The sequence below is a fragment of the Pan paniscus genome, chromosome 13 (genome assembly GCF_029289425.2).
Source record: "Pan paniscus chromosome 13, NHGRI_mPanPan1-v2.0_pri, whole genome shotgun sequence".
In the NCBI taxonomy this organism is placed as follows: domain Eukaryota; kingdom Metazoa; phylum Chordata; class Mammalia; order Primates; family Hominidae; genus Pan; species Pan paniscus.
In genome coordinates, this window is record NC_073262.2 from 40,510,504 (window position 1) to 40,535,822 (window position 25,319).

At 42.3% G+C, this 25,319-nt stretch overlaps 1 protein-coding gene across 3 annotated transcripts in view; it reads right to left on the reverse strand.

Moving 5' to 3' along the window:
- The window catches only part of MGAT5 (alpha-1,6-mannosylglycoprotein 6-beta-N-acetylglucosaminyltransferase), a 330,207-nt gene that overhangs the window by 46,737 nt on the left and 258,151 nt on the right, over positions 1 to 25,319 (reverse strand). For all 3 annotated transcript variants that reach the window (XM_034954099.3, XM_034954098.3, XM_063595173.1), the window contains one exon: positions 4,792 to 4,941. In XM_034954099.3, the coding sequence (XP_034809990.1) occupies positions 4,792 to 4,941 (150 nt within the window). The remainder of the gene's footprint in view (positions 1 to 4,791; positions 4,942 to 25,319) is intronic.

A 25,319-nucleotide genomic window follows, 5' to 3' on the forward strand; every position in this document is an offset into this window, starting at 1 on the left:
GTGCATCGCAATAGCATGGAGGTGTTAAACTGTGACTGACAGTGGCTCCTGTCCTCTGAATGGGACTGCCCAATTCACTACATTGATTTCACAAGTCACAGAACCACATTTTACACAACTGAACTGTTGGCCCCACTCAGCGTGACAGTGAAGTTTTATGCTTGTATCATTATTTCATATTATGACTAGTTCTACCTGTGTACTTTCCACATTGTTACAGTTACCTGCTTTCCTCCTCCAGCATACCTGTATGCTCCTTGTGGGCAAAACTGCTTGAGTCATCACTGTCTCTAGAATGGCTAGACTAAGGCCTAGAATATATCTAGTACTTAATATTATACTTACTTGCTGGATGAAACAGTAAAAGAATAAATACTATGAGACTGGATCTTTCCAGCAATCAAGTGTCTCTGTGCACAGAAGTTGAACGTGTTGTATTTATTTGAGTGTAGGGATGCACTTTTGCTCTGAAAGTCAGACAGGTTACTGACTCATACCTCTGTACACTCTTCAGTCTATATACATGTGTAGATAAGGGGGAGGGAAGGAGGCATGGATGTGTTCGTACAATTTTTTCCCCATCTAGATGGCATGGGAATGACTTGAAGTATGCTCACTAGGATGAAACCTGCTTCAATTGGCTGCCTGAGGGCAAATGGGAACCAGTATCTGTAATAGAAACGGAAGAAGGACTGCTCCTCCTAAGGAAGCAAGCTCTTGGGCTATCACTCACAGGGCCTGGAGATGTAGGCAACATCACAGACAGGCAGGAACGGGGTATCAGAAGGGTAGTGTCCCTAGCTGGTGAGATCTAAGAGATCTAGGCGCAGGGTATACGAGAACAGGAAGAAATCTCAGAGATCCCAGATGGTCAATGTGTTTCATTTTGACTCCTTCTTTCATTCTTTATACAATCATCTAAATGCCTTTTAGAAGCCAGGCACTGTGAATGCACCTGTGGATAGAACAAGCAAAGGCCCTCTGCCCTCATGCAGCTGCATGAGAGTCTGCTGCCTCAAGCCCTGGGTATTTCAGACAGCCTTTTTTAAAGACAGGGTCTCCCTCTGTCACTCAGGCTGGAGTGCAGGTGTCCTCAGCTCACCACAACCTCAGCCTTCTGGACTCAAGTGACCCTCCCATTTCAGCTTCCTGAAAATCTAGAACTGCAGGTAAATGCCACCACGCACAGCTATTTTTTTTTTTTTTTGTATTTTTTGTAGAAATGGGGTTTTGCCATGTTGCCCAGGCTGGTCTTGAACTCCTCGGCTCAAGCAATTTGCCCGACTCAGCCTCTCCCAAAGTGCTAAGATTACAGATGTGAGCTACTGCACTGCACCTGCCTTAGACAGGTTTTGTGAGCACATCCAAGCTCAGTAAGAAGAGACATAGTTGGTGGGGGGCAGGGTGGCACAGTCAGTCATGAGGATAAGATGAGTCAGAGGGAGCACTGCATATTTGCCAGGACTGCCCAGGTTCCTAGGTGAGTCCCACAGGTAAGCTGATAAGCCGACATGATGGGGAAACAGTGCCGTCATGACCCAGCCAAGTCTTGGAGAGGTGAATGAGTGGAGGTCTGGGTACAGAAGGGGTACAGCGACAGTATGTGCAGAAGCCACAGCTTTGCCTGTTTTCTTCCCCACAACCAGAATTTGTTTTCAACTATAGAAAGGACGGTACTGGTCCAGCTCACAAAGCACTCAGTGAGTTGCAGATGCAAATGCACTATTCAGTATCATATATGAAACAGGGAAGACTGAGGGAGGTGGACATGAAGAGGTTAAATCCAGGAAGATGAAGAAAGAAGCCACTTTAAAAGAGATGGAGATTTAAACCAAAAATAAAAACATGCCACCCTAGTGAGTCCTGATTTGCTGGCTTAAACTGCACTCCTGGGGTTTGCTGGACTGAATGACTCGGCTGTAGTCCTGTGATAAGTAATTCATTCATCCAAATTTATACCCCAATTAGAAGGATCTGCTAGATTCCAACAACTTCCTGGCTCTTTTAGCCCCAGTATTAGTGTTACATTGAATTCCTTCCATCTTCACAGGTTCCCTGAAGCAAGAGGCTACTAATGACGCCTGCACCCCTAATGGCATGCCTGGACAAAATTCTGCTGAGCAGAGGGTTTCCTAAGATTGGTGCAGAGATTCAAAGATGGCTTGTAAAGAAAAATAATGAGTCAGAAGCTGATCAAGCATCAATCATCTCTCTATGTCTCTAACTCTCTTGAGGAGGTCAGCCCTGCTTCTCTTGCCAGTAAGGAGTCCAAGAAGCGTGTGAATCCCATTCATGCTGCAGACATCTGCTTCTCGGCTGCTCCAGTTCCCCATTTCCAATGTGGATTAGAATAAATCGCTTTTAAATTGCTCATAGACAGAGAGAAAGGAGTCAGAGACAGAAAGGGTTATAGATGCAAAGCCTGACTGGTCTTTCATGTCATTATTTCAAAGCCAAAGGTTCATTCATTTTGGAGCTTGTAGCTGTGTGCCGGGTGTGAGGGGAGTCTCAGCAATATGCTGCCCCACCCTTGTCACATTTGCCAAATGTCTGAGCCATGATTCCACTCAGAGTATTTTAATATACTCTACTCAAGGAGCAGGCAATAGGTAATGTGATCAGTGACATCCTCTACACGGGTCCCAGTTTTTCAAGGATGAACATACACCCCTCGTGCTCTTTAACTCAGGCTGCAATCCTTGCTCATTAGACAAACTTGGACATCTTGGCCTGGGCCTTCCCTGCCTCTTTTCTTGTCCTCCCCTAGACATCAGCCATCTCCGTTTTGGCCTATTTCCTAATCTCTGACAGGGTAATGGATGGTAGGTAAGTAAGGGTTCTTTCAAAATTTGCGAAGCTGAGAGAGACATTCATGAGGTTGGGTTAATAAAAGTGTGTGAGACAGTAATGACACGCTGCTGAAAACCAGCTCTGCCAAGTGTTTTTTAAAGGAGCTTGAGCTCTTTCCACAATCTGATGTGGAGAAAAGTAAAATGAGGCAAATGGCAAAAATAGCACTGCCATTAAAGGGCCCAGACATTCTGATGATTCTAAAATGTCAGCCTAAGACAGAAGGTGATAGAAAGCAAATAGTGAAAACTAGAGAACACACTTCACTCCTGGATAACAAAAAACAGTCATCAGACTACAGATGACCTTGGAAGGAAATAAAATCTTAAAACAAACCAGGTCTTTGGCCAATAAGCTAAAGAAATTGTCAAATCATTTTATTTGTGGCATCATACAAATGTCTTGGACATAGATAGGATCAAATGCATTTACAGATGGAGAAACTGAAGCAAAGAGGAGATATACATTCCTTTGGCTAGTGGGTGTCCACTAAGAGTTCTTGAGTGTTTATGACGACAGTACATCAAGGGGCTAGCAGAGCTTTAATGTGCAATTAAAAAAATCATGAGTTAGGGCCACCTCCAGGACTTGACCCCAGTTTACTGTGGGCAAGCCAAACTCTGTAGCCTATTTCCTCATGTTCAAAATAAAGTTAACAATAATACCTGCTCTATCTACCTCTTAATGCTGTTGTGAGAATCAAAGAGGATAGCATATGTGAGTACACTTTTTATGAAGTATCACATAATGATTGGACAACTGAGATTATGCCATAGAAGTCCACCTGCTCAACCTCTCTCCCCTACCTTGAACATGAAAACAAAGCGAGCCAGAGATGAGAGCTGAGAAATCCACTACTGAAAATAAGCTTCCTTGTGCTTAGGACATACCACAAGAGAGATCCATGTGCCTTCTTCACACTTGCATCCCTTGTACAACGCCTAGCACATTGCAGCTACTCAATAAATATTTGTGAAATTCATAAAAACTTATTAATAAACCTGAGGGCGTTTATCTAATACATTGAAATGCCAGCCAACCCTTCAAGGCCAAACTCTGGTTTCTTCACAAGTTCCTGAACTTCATTTGGTACTTCCATGGCAGCATTACAGAAAAAACACAGACCACTGGGTGGACTTCCCTATAGTGTAAAAGCAACAGGTCATCATGCTACTGCTGAGCAAAATGATCCTCAAGGGCTTGCCCGGCTACCTCCACCACATGGACTGAACTCTGCCTCCATCTGTGCCAATCAGACCCTCACATTCCCTCATCCAATTTTACCTCCACTATTTTTCAACACTTAGACTAGCTGGGTTGGCTTCTAGCTCTTTCCTGAATATGCCACCTCCACCTCCACCACCTGACTCTAACTCCTGTCTGGCCCACATGCCAGGTGTGTCTACACTCCATCCATCTTTCATCTCTTGCATCTCTCCTGATCCTTGCTCTGCTTCCTGAGCCCACAGGGACTTTGCCCTCATCTGAACTTCTTCACTGTCCAATGCATACTTGGTGAACAAGGAGGTATGAGGAAAAGCTGGTTGGGAAACCCACTCCTTGAACAGTGGATGATTGGGTTGGGGGAAGAGTTCAGCACCCCTGGCTTACTATGAAAGCTGCTGCTCTATTAGAAAGTCTGTCCTTCCAGGCAGGGCTTTACCTTTTCCATTTGCAGCCTTATCCTTAGCCCCTTGCTTGACACCTAACACTGAGTAGGTCCTTAGTAAATACGATTTTTGAATAAATCAATGAACAAAACTGTAGCAATCTCATTCCACAATTCACTTACTTTTCAGCTGCCATTGGTCTAGCAAACTGCTGCCCCAAAATAGCCACAAGAGTTTATTGCAGCATTGAAAAACAAGCATGAAATATTCTGATCCCATTTTCACAGCCAATGGCAATAACCTGAACACCACATCCGTGGTGAATTTTTACCTTGGTTTCTCGAAGAAGGAACTGCAGGTCCCGTCCACTGAGGATACCATGGTTTTTCACGTAACTGGGAATATTCTTTGTGCTGGAGCCATAAACAGTTGCATGCACTTCCATGTATGTGTGAATAATGTCCAAGTAGATCTTCTTATTCTAAAGAAGAAAACAAGCAGAAGACATTTCTCTTTTTCTTTCATTTGCATAACAACCTGTATCATGGACTAGAACTTCTAAGACTAGAGGCCACAGACAGAGAGTTCTTAATATGGAGATCATAGGAATTTGGCAATCAAACTGCTAAAATTTCTTTGAAAAGTAATCTGGCTGGACTTTGTGGACATAAACAGTCATATAGCCATTGTATAATTTTTTAAGAAGAAATACATTATATGGCAACATATTACTGAATACCAACTGTATAATTTTGCAAGAAGAAATACATTATATAGCCAACTGTTTTGAAATATCATCCTTGCTTTGTAAATTACCACAGACCTAACAGTTGATTTTGGCTCTTCCTACCTCTAGGAGAGGAAGTTTGGGGAAGGACAGCCCGGGGAAGGCAGTCAGTTGGACAGCAATATTTACCCAGAGATGCTAAGCTGTCCCAGAGGAATACAAACATTCCCCAGCTCTTGCCAATGTTTCTAGTGATGATTAACTCATGTTGTCAGAACTGGATCCCACCTAATTTGGGATCATGGGAAGATGAGAGTTTCTCACAGCTGGAGAGATAATGAGAATACTCAGGTAGATAAAAGTAGAAAAAAGAGAATAAATGTAAATTTTCATGAGCCCTGAAACATTCAAGAGTAATTTTACTTATACTATTAGAAGCACAACCAAACCCCTTTTCTTGTATTTGTAGGCACTGAATTTTGAGGCACGTTTTCTAAATCAAAACCACCTGTGAAGTGGAAGCAAGTTCACCTTTTTTACCTCTGTGTTTCCCTGTGACTAAACTGTACAAGCTGGGGTTTGTGGGTTTTTCTTTTCCTTTTTTTGGGAAATTTTCAAAAAGTCAAATTCTGTAATGTTTTCCAGTTGTCTAAAAGTGGGACAAGGTTTCCTCATTCTAAGCCTGTTTTCAGACACTCCAGGCAAATCTAATAATAGCTGGTTTTGTGACTTAAGACCACAAGGGACACGGGTGTGGTATTAGCAGCCACAGAGTGCAGGGAAGCCCGGAGGCAGGCTCTAAATGAAGCGATTCATGATCTGGTCTCTGCCATTCACTGCCCTGGTGATATTACAAAAGACCCTCAACTTCAGGAGAAACATTTCAAGTGATGTATCAAAAGTCTTCATGACTGGGAAAACTGCACAGTCCACATTCTTCATTTCATGAACCAGGATGACTTTGCTTGCAATGAGCAAGACCACCCTTGCCACCCTAATGTATGAATAAAATGAACAGTGGGACTGAAAGTTTAATTCCATGCCATGTCTGGTATGGCTGCAAGATGCTGAATTCATTAACTTAGAAATGTATAGTTTTAAATTAGTACAGAAGCTTACACCTACCTGGCATATGTTAGTTTGAAGGGTTCTAGGATATGGTTCTTGTGCTAGATGTATCTGGTAACTCCTGCCCCCACCCACAGCTCCTGTTAAGTAGGCAGGGGGCTCTGTTACCCTGTGCCCACTGCTGGCTGCTGACCTGCCCAGGGTGTGTCTGACCTGAGGGGACCCACTCCTAGGCTGGCCAGCAGCCCAGGAATCATGTAGCAGACTCAGGAAGGCAAGGGGAGCCAACCAGATGCTCTCTTGGGAACTCAGAATCCTGTATACAGGGAGATTACTGCCAGATGGCCACTGGCTTTAGAGCAAAAAGGTCATTTGAGCGTTGGAGTCTGGGCAATTACGAGCCAGATAACAAGTTCTGAGGAAGCTGGTTGCCAGTTTTGGCGGGTGGGTTGGGAAAAGAACCAAGTAAAGGCTAAAGGAGAGGGGAAGACACAGACAGTCGGTCATAAGAGGGACCCAAGAGCATGACTACAACCAAAACATCACCACTGCAAGCATGACACAGAGATAGAAAAAAAAAAAAGAGGAGTAGAAGAAGAATAAGGAGAAGGAAGGGGAGAGAAGAGAGTGGGAAAAGAAAGCAGAGAGACAGAGGAGAAAAAACTAGGGCCTGGAGCCACTCTGGTTCTTATCCCACCCACAGTGGTTCCCTATCCTAAATTCCCCAGGTCCCTCTGGATCCTTATAATAAACACAGCTCTTCCCAGACCCCACCCCATATTTTTACTTGAGTTTCCCTGTGTGGATTTCACTCATCTACAAGGAGGCCTCTCGGGACATCTTGCTGGCCTTAAAGCAGGAGATGGGCGGTGCAGGTGGGGACAGGCATCTCTCCTTTATGCAAAAGGAGGCATTTCGCCTAAAAAGCCAGTTGCCAACTAGTGAAGATGGGCCAAAGGCCCCTAGGCTATGTCTGTGGTGAGCTACAGGGCAGACCAGTAACTGGCCCATTTGGTTCCTGTTCTGGAGAAAAATATCCACTGTAGACAGACTCAAGATTAGGGTTCCCAGACTAAATGCCTGGGAAAGTAACAAGGTACTAGATTACATATGTATTGCCATTAAATCCCAGAAAAGGCTGGGGTTTCTTGAAGTATAACAAGGAAGCAAGTTCAGGCAAATATAAACAGGTATATGTAAAGACTAATAAAGTGTATGAACTTACTAACTTTTAGGCATGGTAAAATCCAAAACTAGAGATTACCTTCAGAAAGGATTTACCAATTTCATAAACGTGAAAATCCCAACAGCTGACTAGAGGAAAAAAAATGTTTCAAGACTAACTTTAGCCTTTGACATTGATGTAACAATTAGGTACTCCTACCTCAGGTCTCTTGTTACCACTTGTAAGAGTTCTGAGTAGAATCCTGGTGCAGATGAACCACGCTGCCTATTCCAGGTAAAGGTGCCCCAGAAGCCTCTCATACCAAACTCCCAGCCAAGTACCTACACCAGTTTTGCACCTGTGGTTCTGTCCCCTTCAAGCTCCATGGACACACATGTCGAATTAGTCACACAGTCCTGTATATTCTGCCTCCATAATATCAAATTGGTCTCCTCTTCTCCAGGATGGAAGGGTCAGTTCTTGCCATCAAGGGGCTCAAAGGATCCCCTTCTGTCTTCATGGACACTCTTATCTTTTGTGTTTAAGATGCAGGATATTCAGGATTTTTAAAATTAAAGGTGTCCTTGTCTGCCTTTCCCCTACACATGGGAAGGCTCAAAGTGGGGAGGGCGTTAGAGGTAAGAGACATTTTCCAGCATACACTCCCCCTTCCCTTCCCTTACTTTGGTCATCCAGGCCCAGGGTGAGGGTGACCATAGGTGACCACCATAGACCTGGATGTCCCACTGATCTAAGAACTGGATGGAGATCACTTCTTAGAAAGCTTTCCTTCTCCAACTTAAGAGACTAAGGTCAAAGAAAATTATCTGCTCTAAAAACTTTATCACCAACAGATCTCTGGAGATGCAGTCAAAAAGGGCCTGCACTGAGTATCATATCACAGCATGCAACCACCTCTGTCGCCCAAAGGTTCCAGCTGAGCAACCAGCAGCCCCCCTAATGCTTTTATTCTCTAGTTCAATTTAAATTCTCATTAAGAACAACTGATCTAACTGATTAAAATTTAAATCCACCTAAGCTCATTTGAGGGGAGGAGATGCAAAGGGAAGGAGGGCGCATGCTGGAGTCAATGAGCAGTGTTGTCAGTGTCTCTTCAGCTGTTTATGGTTGTAGCAGGAGGCAGGTACATGTTCAGAACCAGTCATAAGCTATTTAGAGCTTGGAGAGAAAGCTTTAGAAAAACAATTCAATTTACGCAACACTCCTGTAAGTCCACAGCAGGGGGGAGTGGTAGAATGCAGAACTAGAGAATCAGAAGCTTTCCCCAACTTATTTTACAACATTTTTAAATTGATAATAATTGTACATGTTTATGGGATATATGTGATATTTCAATACATGGATACTACATGTGATGATCAAATCAGGGTATTTAGGGTATCCATCACCTCAAACATTTATCATTTCTTTGTTTTGGGAACATTTCAAGTCCTTTCTTCTAGCTAATCTGAAATAGACAATATACTGTTGGTAACTATAGTCACCCTTGTCTACTGTTGAACACTAGAACTTATTCCTTCTATCCACCTTTATGTTTGCACATTAACTCACTACTCTTTATTCCCACCTACCCCTTTTCCCAGCCTCTGGTATCTGTCATTCTACTTTCTACCTCCATGAGGGCCACCTTTTTAGCTCCTACATAGGAGTGAGAACATTTGACATCTGTGACTTGCTTATTTCACTTAACATAATGATCTCCAGCTCCATCCATATTGCTGCAAACTACAGACTGCCATTTTTTTAAATGGCTGAATCGTATTCCATTATGTACATATTTTCTTTATCCATTCATCCGCTGATGGACACTCAAGCTAATTCCGTATCTTGGCTATTGTAAATAGTGCTGCAATAAACATGGGGATGCGGATATCTCTTTGATCTCCAACTTCCTTTTTAGCTGGTGAATTAGGGTATAGGAATGTTCTTTGGTGAATAGCAGTATCCTCCCCAGTAACACCCCTGCTCCCCACTGCAGACACACATATTTCTCCTGGACATCAGTTCCCCTCATTCACGCAGCACCTTATGACCTGTCATTAAAAAATTCTGCAGCTCAGCCCAAAGTTGGCTCCTCAGGGGTGAACATCTGTGAGTCTTAGGCAGCAGTAGTCCTCCCCGGGAAGTGCTGTCAATCCCTCTCCAGGGTGACAAAACCAGGCTGCAGAGGCAAGCGTGTGTCCCACTCCATGGAGGGCAGAGAAAAATTTAAGTCCTACAGAGAAGGCCTAACAGGACAGTGGCAGGGTCTCGGTCCACAGCTCAGGTCATCCAAAATGCTGAGCACTGGAGCATTTTCAACCTCAGATTTTCGGGAATATGAATGTTCAACCAGTTAAGTATTTGCTAATATCTCCAAATCTGAAAAAATCCAAAATCAAAAACACTTCTGGTCCCAAGAATTTTGGATAAGGGATACTCAGCCTGTGGCAGCTCCTCCTCTTTCCCCACAAATATGGAAATTGGCCTGTTACATGGTTTTACAAACATACAATAATGAATCCTACTTTTTATTTAAGAAACACAAGGCCACAGAGTATGCATTGACCAGAACCAGCCATGGGAGTACTTTACTGTTACTGTAACGTAACTCCTATAAAGGTTGAGGTTGGGGCTGTCAACTGCACAGAATGAAGATCTTGTAAACCTCCCTCCACTACAGGTCGCCTCCATTTGCTCTGCCAGCCCCCTCCTGCATGAACTGCTATGGTAATGTCTGGGCTGGGCTCGTTGTCTCAATAGTGGCACGCTCCTTAGGAGCCCTTTCAGATTGCCCCTACTCCTCTCTTTTTCAGTCAGTGCTCACACAAACCAGGCTGCCCTCTGCTGCCAGATGGGGAATAAGCTTACCATGGGATGGGGTGATGGTGTCCTCCTTCCTAAATAGCATCGCAGAATTATAGGGGCCTTAGAAATCTATGAGGTGAACCAAGGTTGATGGCAAACAGGACACAGGAAGGAGCAGGGCGAATAAAACCCACCTCCTTTCTCTCCTCCAGACTATTCCACTATTCCAAGGTAGAGCTCCTCCTTGCAGGCCTTTGGGGAGAGTCCAGGCAGCCTAATGTGCTGCTGTGTCTCTGTGGCCCCTGGTGAGGCAGGAGCCAGCATGGTCAGACACACCGTCTGTTACCCTGCACTTCCCTTTTCCTTCATCCTTGCTGCCCTGGATTTGCAACTCCTTCTGCAGCAAAATATTGGTACTTTAGTCTTTGTCTCAGGCCCTGCTTCCTAGAGGCTGTGGGCTAAGACATTGTCTGTAGGCTCTCATTCCTTCAACCCATCCTCCTTACTGTCACTAGGTTCCAAAACTCAAAGTTTTGTTCCCCTATATAAAGAGCTTCCCAGCACTGCACACAAGGCCCTTCACAATCTGGGCTTCTGCAAGCTCTCCAGCTTTAACTCCAACTATTCCCTCTGCCATCTGCTAAGGTCTCTGCCTACACTTAACTTATCCCTCATTCCCAAACCTCTCCTGCTCTCTCACACCTGGTCTGCCACTGCTAATGCCCAAAAGAACCTTCTCTCCTCCCTCCTTTTCTTCTGGATGGACTCCTGCCTCCCCCTCCTTTACAAGCAGGCAGTCCTGGATCCACCCAGGTGAAGGTCATTGCTGTCTCCTCTGTGCCTTAACCATCTTCCTGCTTGGGATGCACTGTCACTGGATGTTCCCAGATGGCTGGAACTGTGAACTTCTCCAGGGCAGAACCAGTAGGCTTGGCAGAGGCCTGGCACAGGGCGAGCGCTCAGTAAATACAAGCTGGCTGAGTGAAAAACACAAGGAGGGCAGGCACACAAACCACAAAGCACTTATGGACTTGTGGGAAACATGGATCTCGGGCACGGCACATTCCTTCACTTTCCACCTGCTTCCAGCAAACGAGCTTAAAGTCCACGACTACCTAAGTGTGTATTCTAATCAAAAACAAAATAAAAAGAGTTGTAAAACTTAAAAGGTATATTTTATAGTTGATTCATCCTCCTTTTTATATTGCTCCTAAGTACCACATTCACTTAGGAACTGCAAGGCAAACAAAAAAGAAAAAGAGAGGAGAGAGACAAAAAGAAACTACCTCATCTGCTTGCTCCTGAAGTCTAAAATTCAACAAAGATGAAAAATTCTTTTATTCCAAGATTGGAGGTAAGTTCTAAAATGCAAATCTCTGTGAATTTCAGCAGTGTAGCAGAAAAAATTTACATTTCAGAACAATTTAAAGTCTCTGCAGTCTTTGGCTCATTTACCTCAAGTAACCACCCAAGGTCAAGGTATATATGTATGGGGTGGTCCTTGTTGTGTCCCACTCAAACCTTGTGGGGCTCTGAAAAACCCTTGGAAGCTAAGAATCTCAAAGCCTGTTCACCTCTGCCTCTTCCTTCCCAAACCCTTACCTCTCTAAGAGAAAAAGATGGTGCTCAATGATTGCAGTGGCACAATAAGGGGAAGCTTGCTGTCTTGTTTCCAGCCCAGTCTGTGGTCCACCTATTGGCCCACAGGCACTAAAAAGAGGGGAGTCTGCTTCCTTTCATGTACTGGCCTCCACATTTAGTCTTGGCTTGAGCTCATCTGGTATAAATTAGGATTCATCTTGGGCAATGGGTCTCAAGTATGATACTGAGTGGCTCTAGAATTTGCCTATCTGGGGGAACGAACAGGAGGAAAGAACAGCCACAAACACTTTACTTATTATTCTCTACTGTCCAATTAGGTGAGAATTTTGGTTTCTGGTCCAAAGACAGACATAGGGAGATTTCTGAGGCTAAATGGGTGGTACGGAAAGAGCAATGGTCCTGTATTTGCAACTTGATGGCAAATGTCTCATCCATAAATAGGAAGTAATACCACTTAATGGTTCTTTTAGACAACTATTACATGTGCAGTGCTGAGCCAGCACTGGGAATAAAATGCATTTAAAATATGTTTAAGTATGTACCCTTGCTTTTAAAAACAAGGTGCTAATACTACTCCAAAGCCATAAAACGGGACAAGCTAGACATGAGAGTCCTGAGCTGGCTAGCACCTTCACATCACTGCCCATGTGGAACCAATGCTTATGCCCACTCTACATCTCTCAGTCCGAACTGGTCAGTGTGGGTCTCTATTTTCCAGCACTTTTGTTTTTCAGGATTTTCTCTGCCTTAGCACAGAGCTTTCTGCCATTTAACGAATGGCTCTTAAAGGACCCTGGGGAACCACCAGCCAGTTTGTGAAAACAAGAAACCCTTTGGCATGACCTCCTTTCTGCTTTAAGAAGGGCAGGAGGCCTTCAAATTGCAGAGCTGGTTTCTCTTTTCCTCAATGCAAATGCAGTCACTTACGGATAATGATGTTCCTTCATCTACTCTGATTGGCATGGTCCTAAAGCAACAAAGCCCACCAGCTATACTACCATGCAGAAAACAGGCTGGTAGGTTGAGAACACACCACCACAGCCCAAATGTGTCAGCAGACTCCTCCATGAGCTTTCTGTTTTCCACCTATCTGGGCAGTAACCACAGAAAACAGACTGTTTAGTGACAAAGAGGGCTGTCACAGTGGAAGGTTTTGCCTTGGCAAACTGAAATTCCATGTTTTATAGAATCCCTAAAGGGTCAGGAAATCATGGACTGAATATCCTTTCCTGAAAGGAGGAGATAGCTTGATGAGCTTGGCCAGATACTGTTTAAAGGCAAGGGAGAAGTGTCTCCTATTATTACAGGACCATCCTGTGAGAGTTGTCAGGGAAGAATTTGGAAAACTGCATGGTCACACTGGCAGTAGCTGTGACGGGGCTTCCTCTGACAATTAAACTGAGGCCCCAAAGGCCAGGAACCAAACCACAGAGGCCAAGTACCACCCAATCACATCAGTAAAGAATAAATTAAAAATAATATGAAAAATATAAAGTAATACATTAATACTTTTAAATCATTTTAGTGTATTTCTTGGTAACAAGAAGGGGGAAGAATTCTATCTATATATTGGTCTCTCTTAGTAAGGAATAACATTACATTTTGTGTTTTCCAGTATTAACTGTTGTAAATCTGTGAGGGATCCATCAAAGTAATACTCTTCATATATTCATGTTAAAGGACAGTATTAGCAGATGTCAATTGATCTTTACTCAGTTGATCAAGAAACATTCTTAAAATTAATTTCAAAAAGTTTTTTTTCATATGAAGCAAAATATAAAAATACGAACACACACAGTGACTGGCAGAACACAATTTCTGCAGGCCAGGATGAAAAGTAATTGCTTTCTTGTAATTTCCAACTTTTCTACTTGTAATTATCTTACAACCAAGGGAGAAAGATAAGACCTGTCTGCAAAATCACATTTGGTAGCTCCAATGGGCACGTCTCATATATAGTAATTATGTAGAAATCTGGGAGGTGGGATAAGTGGAGAAGGCCCAGTTTCATTGGGAAACCAGAAAGGGAAAAAGGCGTGTGAGGCAGGGCCCACTTCTATGGGATGGTACACACCTTTACCTTTCATCCCAAGGGCCTTACCTTCCTGCCAGCCTCTCAAAGTTAGGAATAAAAAGGGCAGCCTGAATTCAATGCACCACACATAAGGAAGGAGTTTATACTCCACTCAATATGCATGTGCTTCTCCCTGGATCCTTCCAAAGCAGCAGGTGGTGGGGGTGGGGGTGGGGTGCAACCAGGACAGCTTCATTAGTTTGATTCTGAATTACATAAAACATGAGACCAGGCCACCATGTTGTGGAGAAGCATGGCGGCACAGAGTCAAGGGCTGAAACAATTTCACTCAGTGCTTAATTTACTGTAAAATAATAAATCATGATTCTAGAGTAGTATTTGGAGATGTTCCTCTCTTTGAAGCCCCAATAGATAATAAAAGGCACCTCTCTGGGGACACCAGGACAGCCAGATTCAGGCAGGTTGCAATGCCCCTTCTGGTGCCATCCCAGCTCTTGACTTCATTGTCTGCACGGGGGATGACAGACTCCAAATAAGACATAATTTAATGTGCCAGGAAGCTCTCATTGTTATAATAATTATACGCAGGGTAAACAGCACTGCTTCAAAAAGACAAGACTTTTTGAAGATCCTTATGCTTGGCAGCTCTTACCAGCAGTCTCACAGAAGGGGTGGCATTAATTACTCAGAGTGGAGACAGGGGAGAATTGGTCTCTGTCTGTAAATAGCCTTTACACAGGCAGGCCAGCCCTCCCACACTGATCTGAGGTAATCTGGCCTTTTCTGGGGCCCTATCCATATTTGTGTAAAATTTAGCAGGCAGTTTGGGGTCAAGAATGAAGTAATCTGTGTTTTTATTCCAGTTCTCTGACTAACTTCTTATGGGACTTCAGCAAGTTCCCAAAGTTCAGTTTTCTTATCTGTAAAATGAAGGAATATTAAACCTGCCCTATTATCTCACGTGGGTGTTCACGGAAACAAATGAGATTTTTAAATTATTATGTGAAGGCACATTCTTTCACAAACTCGCTGTCCCCAAGGCTCATGCATCTGAAAGAGCTCTACCTAGCACTTAGTTATGGCTGAGATTGGGCACACCATGGACCTCAGAGGATGCAATGCCTTCGTGTGGTGTGGGGCAGACCCATCCCTCACCAAAGGGCTTTCTGTCCTAGATGCTGGGTCCACTGACCCAGGGGTGCCCCCTTCTGGGTGGGACGGCATAGGCTGGTTTCCACTATGCCACATCACTAAGGTGCATTTCTAATTTTAAGCTCTAGTTGTAGGGCTGTGCTTGCTAAATTTCCTTGCTGAGGCACTCAGCCCCATGCCATATGCATTAATACCCATGGCTTCATGATCATGGATGTGTCCACTGGTAATAATGCACATAATCTCTCTCCTCAGAATACCGAGTGTCAACACGCTGTTGTTGTAGGCGGGGACTTGACATGTGACAAACCAGGCCACTTAAAACACAAGACTCTCTTGGGCTCCTTCCTTCCCCTGCTCCCACCAAGCTAAGAACAAACTTCTAAATTCCAGGCACGATCTCTTTGTGTTTGAGGTGTACAGATTGAGATTCTGATTCAGGTATAGCAGCGTAAGGTCCCTTTAAAGGACAGCTGACCACCAGGCTTTAAATGAAGAGCTGATTTTTAAGACAGAAGCTAAAAATATCCTCTCCATCCCTCTCCTCAAAATAAATCACATGCCTCTTGAAATTTATTCACCTCATTCCTGATTTCTTAAAAACATGAAGATAGCAAAATAAAAGTGATCACTCTAATTAGAGTGCCTTCCAATCTAAAATGCTGCAAATAAACATATTTGAAAGGAAAAGCAGCTGAAGTGTCTAATTTGCAAGCAGCAGTTTGAAAACAGGAACAATTAAAATACACTGGTAAAGCAAAGCCGAGGTCTCATACTCATCAATGGTTTCAGAAAATCTCTCACTTTCTAAGTCCTCCTCCCCATTTCTCAGGCAGCTTCTGAGTGCTGAAGCTCTGCCCTGTTACCAATGCCAACACGACACACCCTATAGAGAGGTGTGTCTATAAGAAAAAGGGAGAAGGACCCAGAGCCAGGAAACCAGGATTTCAAACTTTGACATTGCCCTTTGCTGGCTATGTGCCCTTGGGAAGTGGTTTCACCCACCTGCACCTGGACTCTTCAGGTAATAACCACCCTCCCTCCTGGAGAGGCCCAAAGGATCACATGAGATAATGTGGTTAAGTGACTCAAACTACAAAGGATTCTTCTCATGACTTCTCAACCTTGTGGTTCTATTCTAGCCAAGTCTTTCTTGTCCATCCCACGTCCAGGATTGTTACAGACTAATTGTCTGTGTCCCCCAAAATTCATATCCCCGCTGTTGAAATCCTTATCCCCCCTGTGATGGTACTAGGAGGTGAGGCCTGTGGGAAGTAAAGAGGTCACAAGGGTGAAGTCCTCATGGATAGGAATAGTGCCCTTTTAAGAAGAGACCAGAGATCTAGGTCACTCTTTCCACCATGTAAGGATAAGACATTGGCTGTCTGTAACCCAGAAGAGGGCCCTCACCAGAACCCAACCATAGTGGCACCCTGATCTCAGACTTTCAGCCTCCAGAACTGTGAGAAATAAATTTCTGCTATGTATAAGTCACCTAGTCTATGGTACTTTATCACAGCAGCCCAAACACTCAGCCAAGGCTAACTAACTGTAGTTTCCAGTCTTTGTTCAAGACACTCTCTCCTGCTTAGAAATGCCATCCTGCCATTCACCACCCCAGGTAAGACCCCTTTTGAAGAGCTCCAAGTGGTAGCCTCTTTTGGATGGTTTCCTCAAGCAGATCACTAACGGCACCACCTACCTCCTCAACTCTCTCAGCACTCAATCCCCATCCCCAGCCAATGGAGCCCTAATCCTCTGCTTATTGCTGTCTCCCACCTGGTTAAACACTGCTTGAGAGTTCAATATGTCCCCTCCTCTTACTCGAGTCCAAGCTTCAGTGGGGCAAGGACCTGATCAGATAGTCTAGATCAACAGCATCTGAAGTTGCTCAATTGACACATGCTAAAAGAAATAGGAGTCCAAGAAACGAAGACCTTTAGGGTCTGAAACAAGACAAAGAGAGGCAAAAGTCTGAGAGACGGCATAAAAGATGCTAAAGAAGAGACATTTATCCAGTAAAAGAAACCATACAGAGAGGCTGGAAATGGCCCGCTTCAGTGGAGACCTAGGCCCAAATAACTTGCTATGTTAAAGGAACTCTGCAGCAACTATTTTTACCAAAAATCAGTGACCATTATATTTCACTTAGATTTGGGGGCGGAAGGGTTAGGGGGAAGTGTTTTCAGACAGAATACCTATCATGTGACATAAATCTGTGTTTGTTAAGACAGACTCCTCCATGAAAATAACAGTAGACATAGGACAAGGTTAAAGTCTTTGGATTAGTCCTACATTTAAAATAGTTACAGGGTTCTGCCATGTGATTTGAATACACTTTAATTTCTGAAAACAAAAGAAACATATATTGAAATAAAAATAATTCCTTTCTATATTTTCTGATTTAAAAAAGATAGCATTAGGAGATATACCTAATGTAAATGACGAGTTAATGGGTGCAGCACACCAACATGGCACATGTATACATATGTAACAAACCTGCACGTTGTGCACATGTACCCTAGAAAAAGTATAATAAACAAACAAACAAACAAACAAAGTAACTGAAGTTGGATTTTGCTTTTGGTGTTTGATTTGATTGGAGGGTAGCTGTTTTGCTGGCACCTCAAGCAGTGCCTGATCTAAAAAGTGAACCTCAAAAAGGGGATGCATGAGATGATCCACGGGGATGCACAAAAAAATAGGAACGTGTTTCTTTACAGTGTAATATTTGTATACCATACATACCATTATTCTACTCTCCATTTTTATCAATAAATTAGTATCCATATATTGAGAGGTCAAACTCAGCCTTTTTTCATTGACATGGCTCCAACAATCAAAAACAAACTGAAGACCCAGTGGCAGTCTGAAGCGTGGAATGGAAGGCTTGCAAAAAACTGCAGGAAGGATTGGGAAAAAGTGATGAAACCACACCAACGCCCTGCCTGTCCTAGTTATTCACGTTCTCAGTTTAGAAAGAATAATTGTAAAAGGAGAATGATGATATTTTTCTGAACTCCAGTTGAATGTGAGAAAGGGAAAGTGAACATGTTCAATACAAGGTTCACAAGAGGAGGCATTTGGTCTCCTGTGTCCTTAACAGAATTTCTGAACTCAGGACCACATAGTTTCTCTCCAAAGGAGTCACCTAACACTTACTTAGGCAAGAATACAAGTACTCCAAATTTATGATGGGACCAGCTTGCCATAACCTGTATTAGTTTTGATTCCAAATTTATTCAGGTCACCTTCACACACCATTAACTCAGTTATCCACCAAGCCATTAGACACCATATGTGCATGACTACAGGCCTCAGGGGCTCCAAGAAAAAATTAATCACCAGGGAACCTATCTAGCTGGTTGGTCTGATAGTTCAGCTGGGAAAGCATATGGAGTAGCACAGAGGCTGAGGCTAAACGCCACTTAGAAAAATTAAAGTGAGAAACAGCCTTCCTTTAAAAAAGGAGCAAATCTGGAAAAGACAGAGGGTGCTAGCTTAGTGCAGATGTTGTCTAGGTCTGTTTCCTGAGATGACTTTTCAGAGATTCCCAAGCTTAGTCTTTACAAGCTATATTTACCAGTCAATATAGCATTACTCGTCAGCATAGAATGCAATGGACTGGAAAACAAATATATTTAAATTAAGTGAGTTCATAAAGACACTTAATTAGACTATCACTAGCAAGTACTAATGAACTAATGGGTCTAGGCAGTTATTCTTAATGGCTGCTAACATGAAGAAAAAAGCAAGATAACCGGACATTATGTGCCTCCTGATGCCAATACCTCAAAACCCCTTATAAAGTAGCCCTGCAAAAATCAAACCTGGGCTGGGGGCGGTGGCTCACGCACTTGGGGAGGCCAATCCCAGCACTTTGGGAGGCCGAGGCAGGCCGATCACTGGAGATCAAGAGTTTGAGACCAGCCTGGCCAACATGGTGAAACCCCATCTCTACTAAAAATACAAAAATTGGCCAGATGTGGTGGTGTGCACCTGTAATAACAGCTACCCGAGGGGCTGAGGCAGGAGAATTGCTTGAACCGGGAGGTGGAGGTTGCAGTGAGCCGAGATTGCACCACTGCACTCCAGTTTGGGCAACAGAGCGAGACTCTGACCACCCCCCCACCCCCCAAAAAAAATCAAACCTGAATTTGATCAGGCTGCTGTATCTCATCTACCAACTTCAGAAAATATACTGGAGGAAGACCACAGGTATGCAATTAGTAAAATTTAGACTGTGGGCAACTCTACAGGATAAATAACCTGGTATAACAAATAAGCTCCCGTTAAAGGAGACTTAAAGAATCTACCCAATCACAATGTATGGATCTTATTTGCATCTTTATTTAAATAAAATGAAAAAATCGAGACAATCTAAGAAATCTGAACCCTGTATATTTCAATATTAAAAAATTTACTGTTTATTATTTTCAGGTGTAATAGCAGTGGGTTTTTTTTAAAAGATCTTCATATCTTAGAGATACATACTATACTGAAATACTTTAATAATGAAAGAATAAGATGTCTTGAATTTGCTTCACAATATTCTGGGGGCGGAGGGCAGATAAAGAGGAAACATGACTGGCTGTGAGTTGATCATTGGTGAAGCTGGGTGAGAGGTACATGGGGGCTCATTATACAATTCTTTTATTAGAAATGTTTCGTGGCAAAATTTAAAGAAAAAGAGTCATCACAGTTTATTCTGAGAAAAGCTTTCAAATACTCAAAGTGGAGAGAAAGAACACTTTCTTTTTCATTGTCCTTGACTTTTTGGGAAGAGGTGGCAATTTTGAGCTTTAGGGACCTTCCATGTTAGTTCTGTGCCTCCCTTCTACTCATCTTTTGTGCATCCTTCTAAAATCCAAGGCTCTAATCCCCATGAATTTTAGCTGGAGATTTTGGAGTCTCCTGACTTCTCATTATTGGAAGAGCTGTCATCAAAGAATTACATGTGGAAAGTACCCTGATTCTTTAACAATCACCTTATAAGTCACCTTCCATTGGAGGTCTCCATTCTTAGTCTTCTGTTCAGAGGCAAATTCCCATCACTGGACTTTGGAGCTCTTGGGTACACATTTGAATACTCAACCATCTGTGGCTATAAATGGGCAGCTTTCTCCCAATATTCGTGTCTTTTTTTGTTCCCCTTCACCAAACTCTTTTGTGCTGTTCAGAACCAAGTCATTAGGATGATGATTCTTCTCCTTCCCTCCAACATGAGGTAGCATGCAGCAAGAGCTTGCTAGGTGTTTTGTTACCAGCTGCAGGAACTTCTAGCGGAAAATGGCTCAGCCATGTTAGTGGGCATGTTGCCTCCTGTGTGCTCAGCTCTGTAGGAAGACTTTACTTGCCTCATTCCAGCTAATCCTTACAACGATCTTAGGTAGAACAGACTCCTGTTTCTGCTTTACAGACAGACAAACTCAGGCCCAGAAACTTGCTTAAGGTCCTCTAGTCCTCTAATAAGTTAGCCGATAGAACCAGGATTGGAACACAGTTCTTAACCAATACTCTATGAAATCTAGTTTCTGTGCTGGTTTGGTTAAAAAAAAAATGTATCATACATATCTTTTCATTTTTATTTTTTATTTTTGAGATGGAGTTCACTCTTGGTGCCCAGGCTGGAGTGCAATGGAGCAATCTCGGCTCACTGCAACCTCCACCTCCCGGGTTCAAGCAATTCTCCTGCCTCAGCCTCCCGAGTAGCTGGGATTACAGGCATGTGCCACCATGCCCAGCTAATTTTGTATTTTTAGTAGAGATGGGGTTTCTCCATGTTGGTCAGGCTGGTCTCAAACTCCTGACCTCAGGTGATCTGCCCGCCTTGGCCTCCCAAAGTGCTGGGATTACATGTGTGAGCCACCGCACCCGGCTCATACATATCTTTTATCTGGCCAAATGGTCTCTTGTGTATTCTTAGTGTGTTAACATTTTGTTATTTTCTATTTTAATCTTCACTCCAACTTTTCCTTATTTTGAGATATCCCATATATACATATTTCCTAAGCATATAGAACTACTTCTCTACCCCTTTATCTAATGCAAAGATATCCCCTTTTCCTTATGAACAGAATCTCACTTTTTCTTGGGGCAGCAATAGTAGTTGAAATTTCCTAATCTCCCTAGTAACTAGGAGTAGGTAAAGACTAGACACAGCTTCAGAGAAAGCTCTTTAGAGGGGGCTGCCTCAGCAGAGAAACACACACTCTTTTATCCTTCACTTCTTGCTTTTGCCTCCTAAGTGAATTGAGGCCCTAATGGCTACAGCTTCAGCAGCCATCTTGGACCAAGAGTGCCTCTGAGGGCAGATGCAATTACTAAGATGACAGTTGAAAGACAGAAACAGCTGGAGTCCCTAATAACAGATCACTAAAGCAGTGCGATTTATTTATCTATTTTAAGAGAAAAAGGAAATTCTTTAAGAGATTTTTTTTATGGTTTAATCTAATATTCACATTTGAATGCAATTCTTAATTTGATACACCAACCCATTTGCATGTTCTGACTACAGGAAATTTTAATGCCAACATTTGATTTTTTTCTATGTAGTCCCTTGTTTAAATGACATTTCTTCTAACTTCTCTGACATCATTCCTGTTTTTTGCTTTTCCTATCAATCGTTAGTTCAAATATTTCGTATTTTGCCTCTGACAGCTTCTCATCCTGATGCTTAAGTGATTTTTCCATGGTCCAACTGCAAGCTAATTTCGCACACCTTAAAATAACACATTATTTTACTTTGCATCAAAATTTTTACCCTGACACCTTTTTGAGAATTTGTCACCAGATCAAAATGTCCCCAGTGCTTACTGTGCTGTGATTCCGCCTGATAACAAGGTGCTTCTTACATCTTATCTCACCATCTGAGATTTTGCTGATTAGCACAGCTTTTTAGTTGTTCCATATTTCCCCACTCTATTAGAACCAATATGACCTTATTTTATATGCCCTAAGTAAAAACAAACAAAAAAACCCTGCTAAATCCATCTTCCTTCCAATAAGCATTTATCAAGCCGAATCATCTGCATTTCTTCCTCCTCCCAAAAATACTCAATATTATCTTCAGTGGCTTTATGTTTCCCTAGTGTCATATTGTCAAAACTTTTCATTTTTTAATCGTCATGCCCTATATATGTTTCATATGTATTTATAAATATCCAACCTTATGTGTGTACCTTTTAAAAACCATACTTACCTTACTACCTCGAATTTTGGTGGCATTAAAAACTATGTTGTCCTCTGCCCTCCATTTGTGATTGAACACCCCAGGTCTACTCAATCAGCAGCTGAGGGCTTCTCAAGTCAGGAGCCAATAGCGAGGGAGTGAGGGGCTTTTGATGGCACAAGAAGGATTAAGTGACTAAGGACATTCTAGTCACACTTTTATTCTTCCTTCTCTTTGGATTTAATATATATTGTGGTATATACATGCTGTCTTGACATAAATGCTGACCTGAAATTTTTAATGCTTATTTGATATCTGCTTGATTTTTTGCTGGTTATTATGAGGCAGGTTTTGCTGCTATTGCTGTTTAATGCATAGCAGTACTTGGAGAGATAGACTCAGAGAGTGAAGAAAGTAGTACAGTGGGTTCTGCTAAAATGTGTGTTTCTCTAATGTCAATTATCTCATAGACGAAGGATAAGTAGGAAATGATGTAAACAGAGCATGTAAGTCACTTTGGTTCATAACCATTTTTCTCCAGCACATTATTATTTTGTAGAATCAATAACAGCAGCTTAATATAAGATACATTTACTCAGCTGCAGGTAGTAATCTGCAGAGGGTATAGTATGTATACCATGACTAGTTTCCAGCCCAGTATGTGTAGCCATGGCTCTTCCATGGACATGCTTCTGTGGAGTTCTCTTCCATCAGGAAAGGTCAGGTGCATCTTACCCTTCTTTCTCTAAACTAAAAGTAGCCTCAAACCATTCCCACCCCCAACATGCTAATTTGACCTTTTTAAAGGTAAAGTTGTATATTTACTATAGTATTTGCTTTTTAGCTTTTAAATGTTTTCACTCTACCATTTTTATTTGGATTGTTATTTTTATAACTGCTGCTGTTCAAAAATGTGTAGATTTGATTTGCAGTGGTTTGGCCCTTACTTTTATCATAAATTCTATCACTTTGAATCTGTAGTTTTCAAGATTTTTCAGAAATGCAGATATCATGATATAGCATAAATGCTTGTACGCCAAACTTCCGAAAGGTAAGTGTACTTCTGGTGCCATCAAATGTGAACTTGAGAAATTTAAGTTAAATGTGTAATCGTAAAAATCAAATAGTTATAAAGAATCCATATGTTTTTTTAACTGAGACTTTGTTTTACTAATATTTTGTGGTTCACAGTTCTAGTAAGAACTAGGAGTTTGGTTCTTATGTACAAAGGGGGTTGGCTCCAATGAAGCCGGTGAAGAAAGAACCCTGAAAAACTGAACCAGTTACATTCAACACATTTACTTTCAAAGGCAGGTTCCAAACAAACCCTCAATCAAAAAGGATAGCGGACAGGAAGGAACTTGTAGGGGCAAGAGCATTGTATGCCCGGAGAGAGAGAGAGAAAAGGCCTAGGACTTGGGCACAGCATACATCTGGATGAGAGGATGATGACTCTTTTTTTTTTTTTTTTTCCCAAGGGCCAGATAATAAATATTTTAGTCTTTGTGTACCATGAGGTCCCTATGGTACTCAACTCTACCACTGAGGCTCAAAAGCAGCCACAGACAGTAGTAAACAAATGACCTTAGATGTGTCCCACTGAAACTTTATGGGACATTGAAATGTGAATTACATAAAATTTTTATGTCCAATATACCCTTCTTTTGATTCTTTCTCAATAGTTTAAAAACATAAAAACCATGCTTAGCGGCCAGGCGCGGTGGCTGACACCTGTAATCCCAGCACTTTGGGAGGCCGAGGCAGGCGGTGACGAGGTCAGGATATAAAGACCATCCTGGCTAACACGGTAAAACCCCGTCTCTACTAAAAAATACAAAAAATTAGCCGGGCGTGGTGGTGGGCGCCTGAGGCAGGAGAATGGTGTGAACCCAGGAGGCGGAGCTTGCAGTGAGCCAAGATCGTGCCACTGCACTCCAGCCTGGGCGACACAGTGAGACTGTCTCAAAAAAAAAAAAAAAAAAATGCTTAGCTCATTGGCTATACAAAAACAGGTGACAGGTATGTGGGCTGGAGTTTGTGAACTACTGATTTAGAGCTTTGAGATTAATCCCTGTATTATTAATATAAAAACAAGTGGATACCAGCTGCAGAAGTGGACAACAGCAGTATTTAAAACAGCCTGGGGCAGCCAGCAGGAACAAAACAATTTCAAAAGCAAATCTTTTAATGAAGTACAGTTCAATAGCTAGATTAGTAATAAAGTACTTGACTAATACTCTCCTTTCAGTGCTTGATTTAAATTGGAGGCATTTGGCGTTTTATAAGAAAAATACAAAGTTCATCAAATTGTGTATTGTTTAAATAATAAGCAGAAAATTAAATGCTCAGGTGAGTATGTTAATGGCTAATCACAGCAGTCTGACCTAACCACAGCAGATATCATTGCTCATTGTTTTTTATTCAGAAGAGGGAGAAATAGGTGATGAACTAATAGAAAAAATCCTCTGATGCAGGCAAAGTAAAAAGTGATACCCATATATCACGAACATTTTACCATAAAACTATAACGCTGTCTCTGAAATCTCTTGAAAATGTCAGGTAAGTGTAAAAATACTTGCAGAGCAAGTTAAATGCAGACTCCACATTTTTGTGAACTTCCCCATTATTTTACTGGTACCTTGACTACCCCAAATTTAACAGCAATATTTTAAAAGGACTCGCCTCTATCAAATCTTTCCAAAGCTACCAACTAAGTTTATATAGAAGTGTGTGCTCTTACTTTTCACATTTATATTTCATCAGTTTATGTGTTAATGATACTACATAATTACAACACAAATATGTGGCATAAACAGGTTTGGTAGTAAACTCTCTCAACATTTGATGTGCACACAGCTCAAGCTGTGGGTGCAGAAATTCATGGTATCTGTTGGGAGTAGTCTGGCTGCCCCAATGTTCAGTGGGCTGTTGGCCTCAGCAGGTCTGACAAAGGAAATGGTAGAAGTAGGCAACCAGGACTTTGAGAAGTAGAAGTCCACCAAGAGATCTTCTGGTCTACTCCCAAACCTTCACAGTAGTGTTCAATCCTGGAATGCCCAAGAATTAGCTGGGGAGGTACAGGCTTAAAAGCTCTACCTAAGTTTGGTTCCCCCACTACCTGTATCAAATCA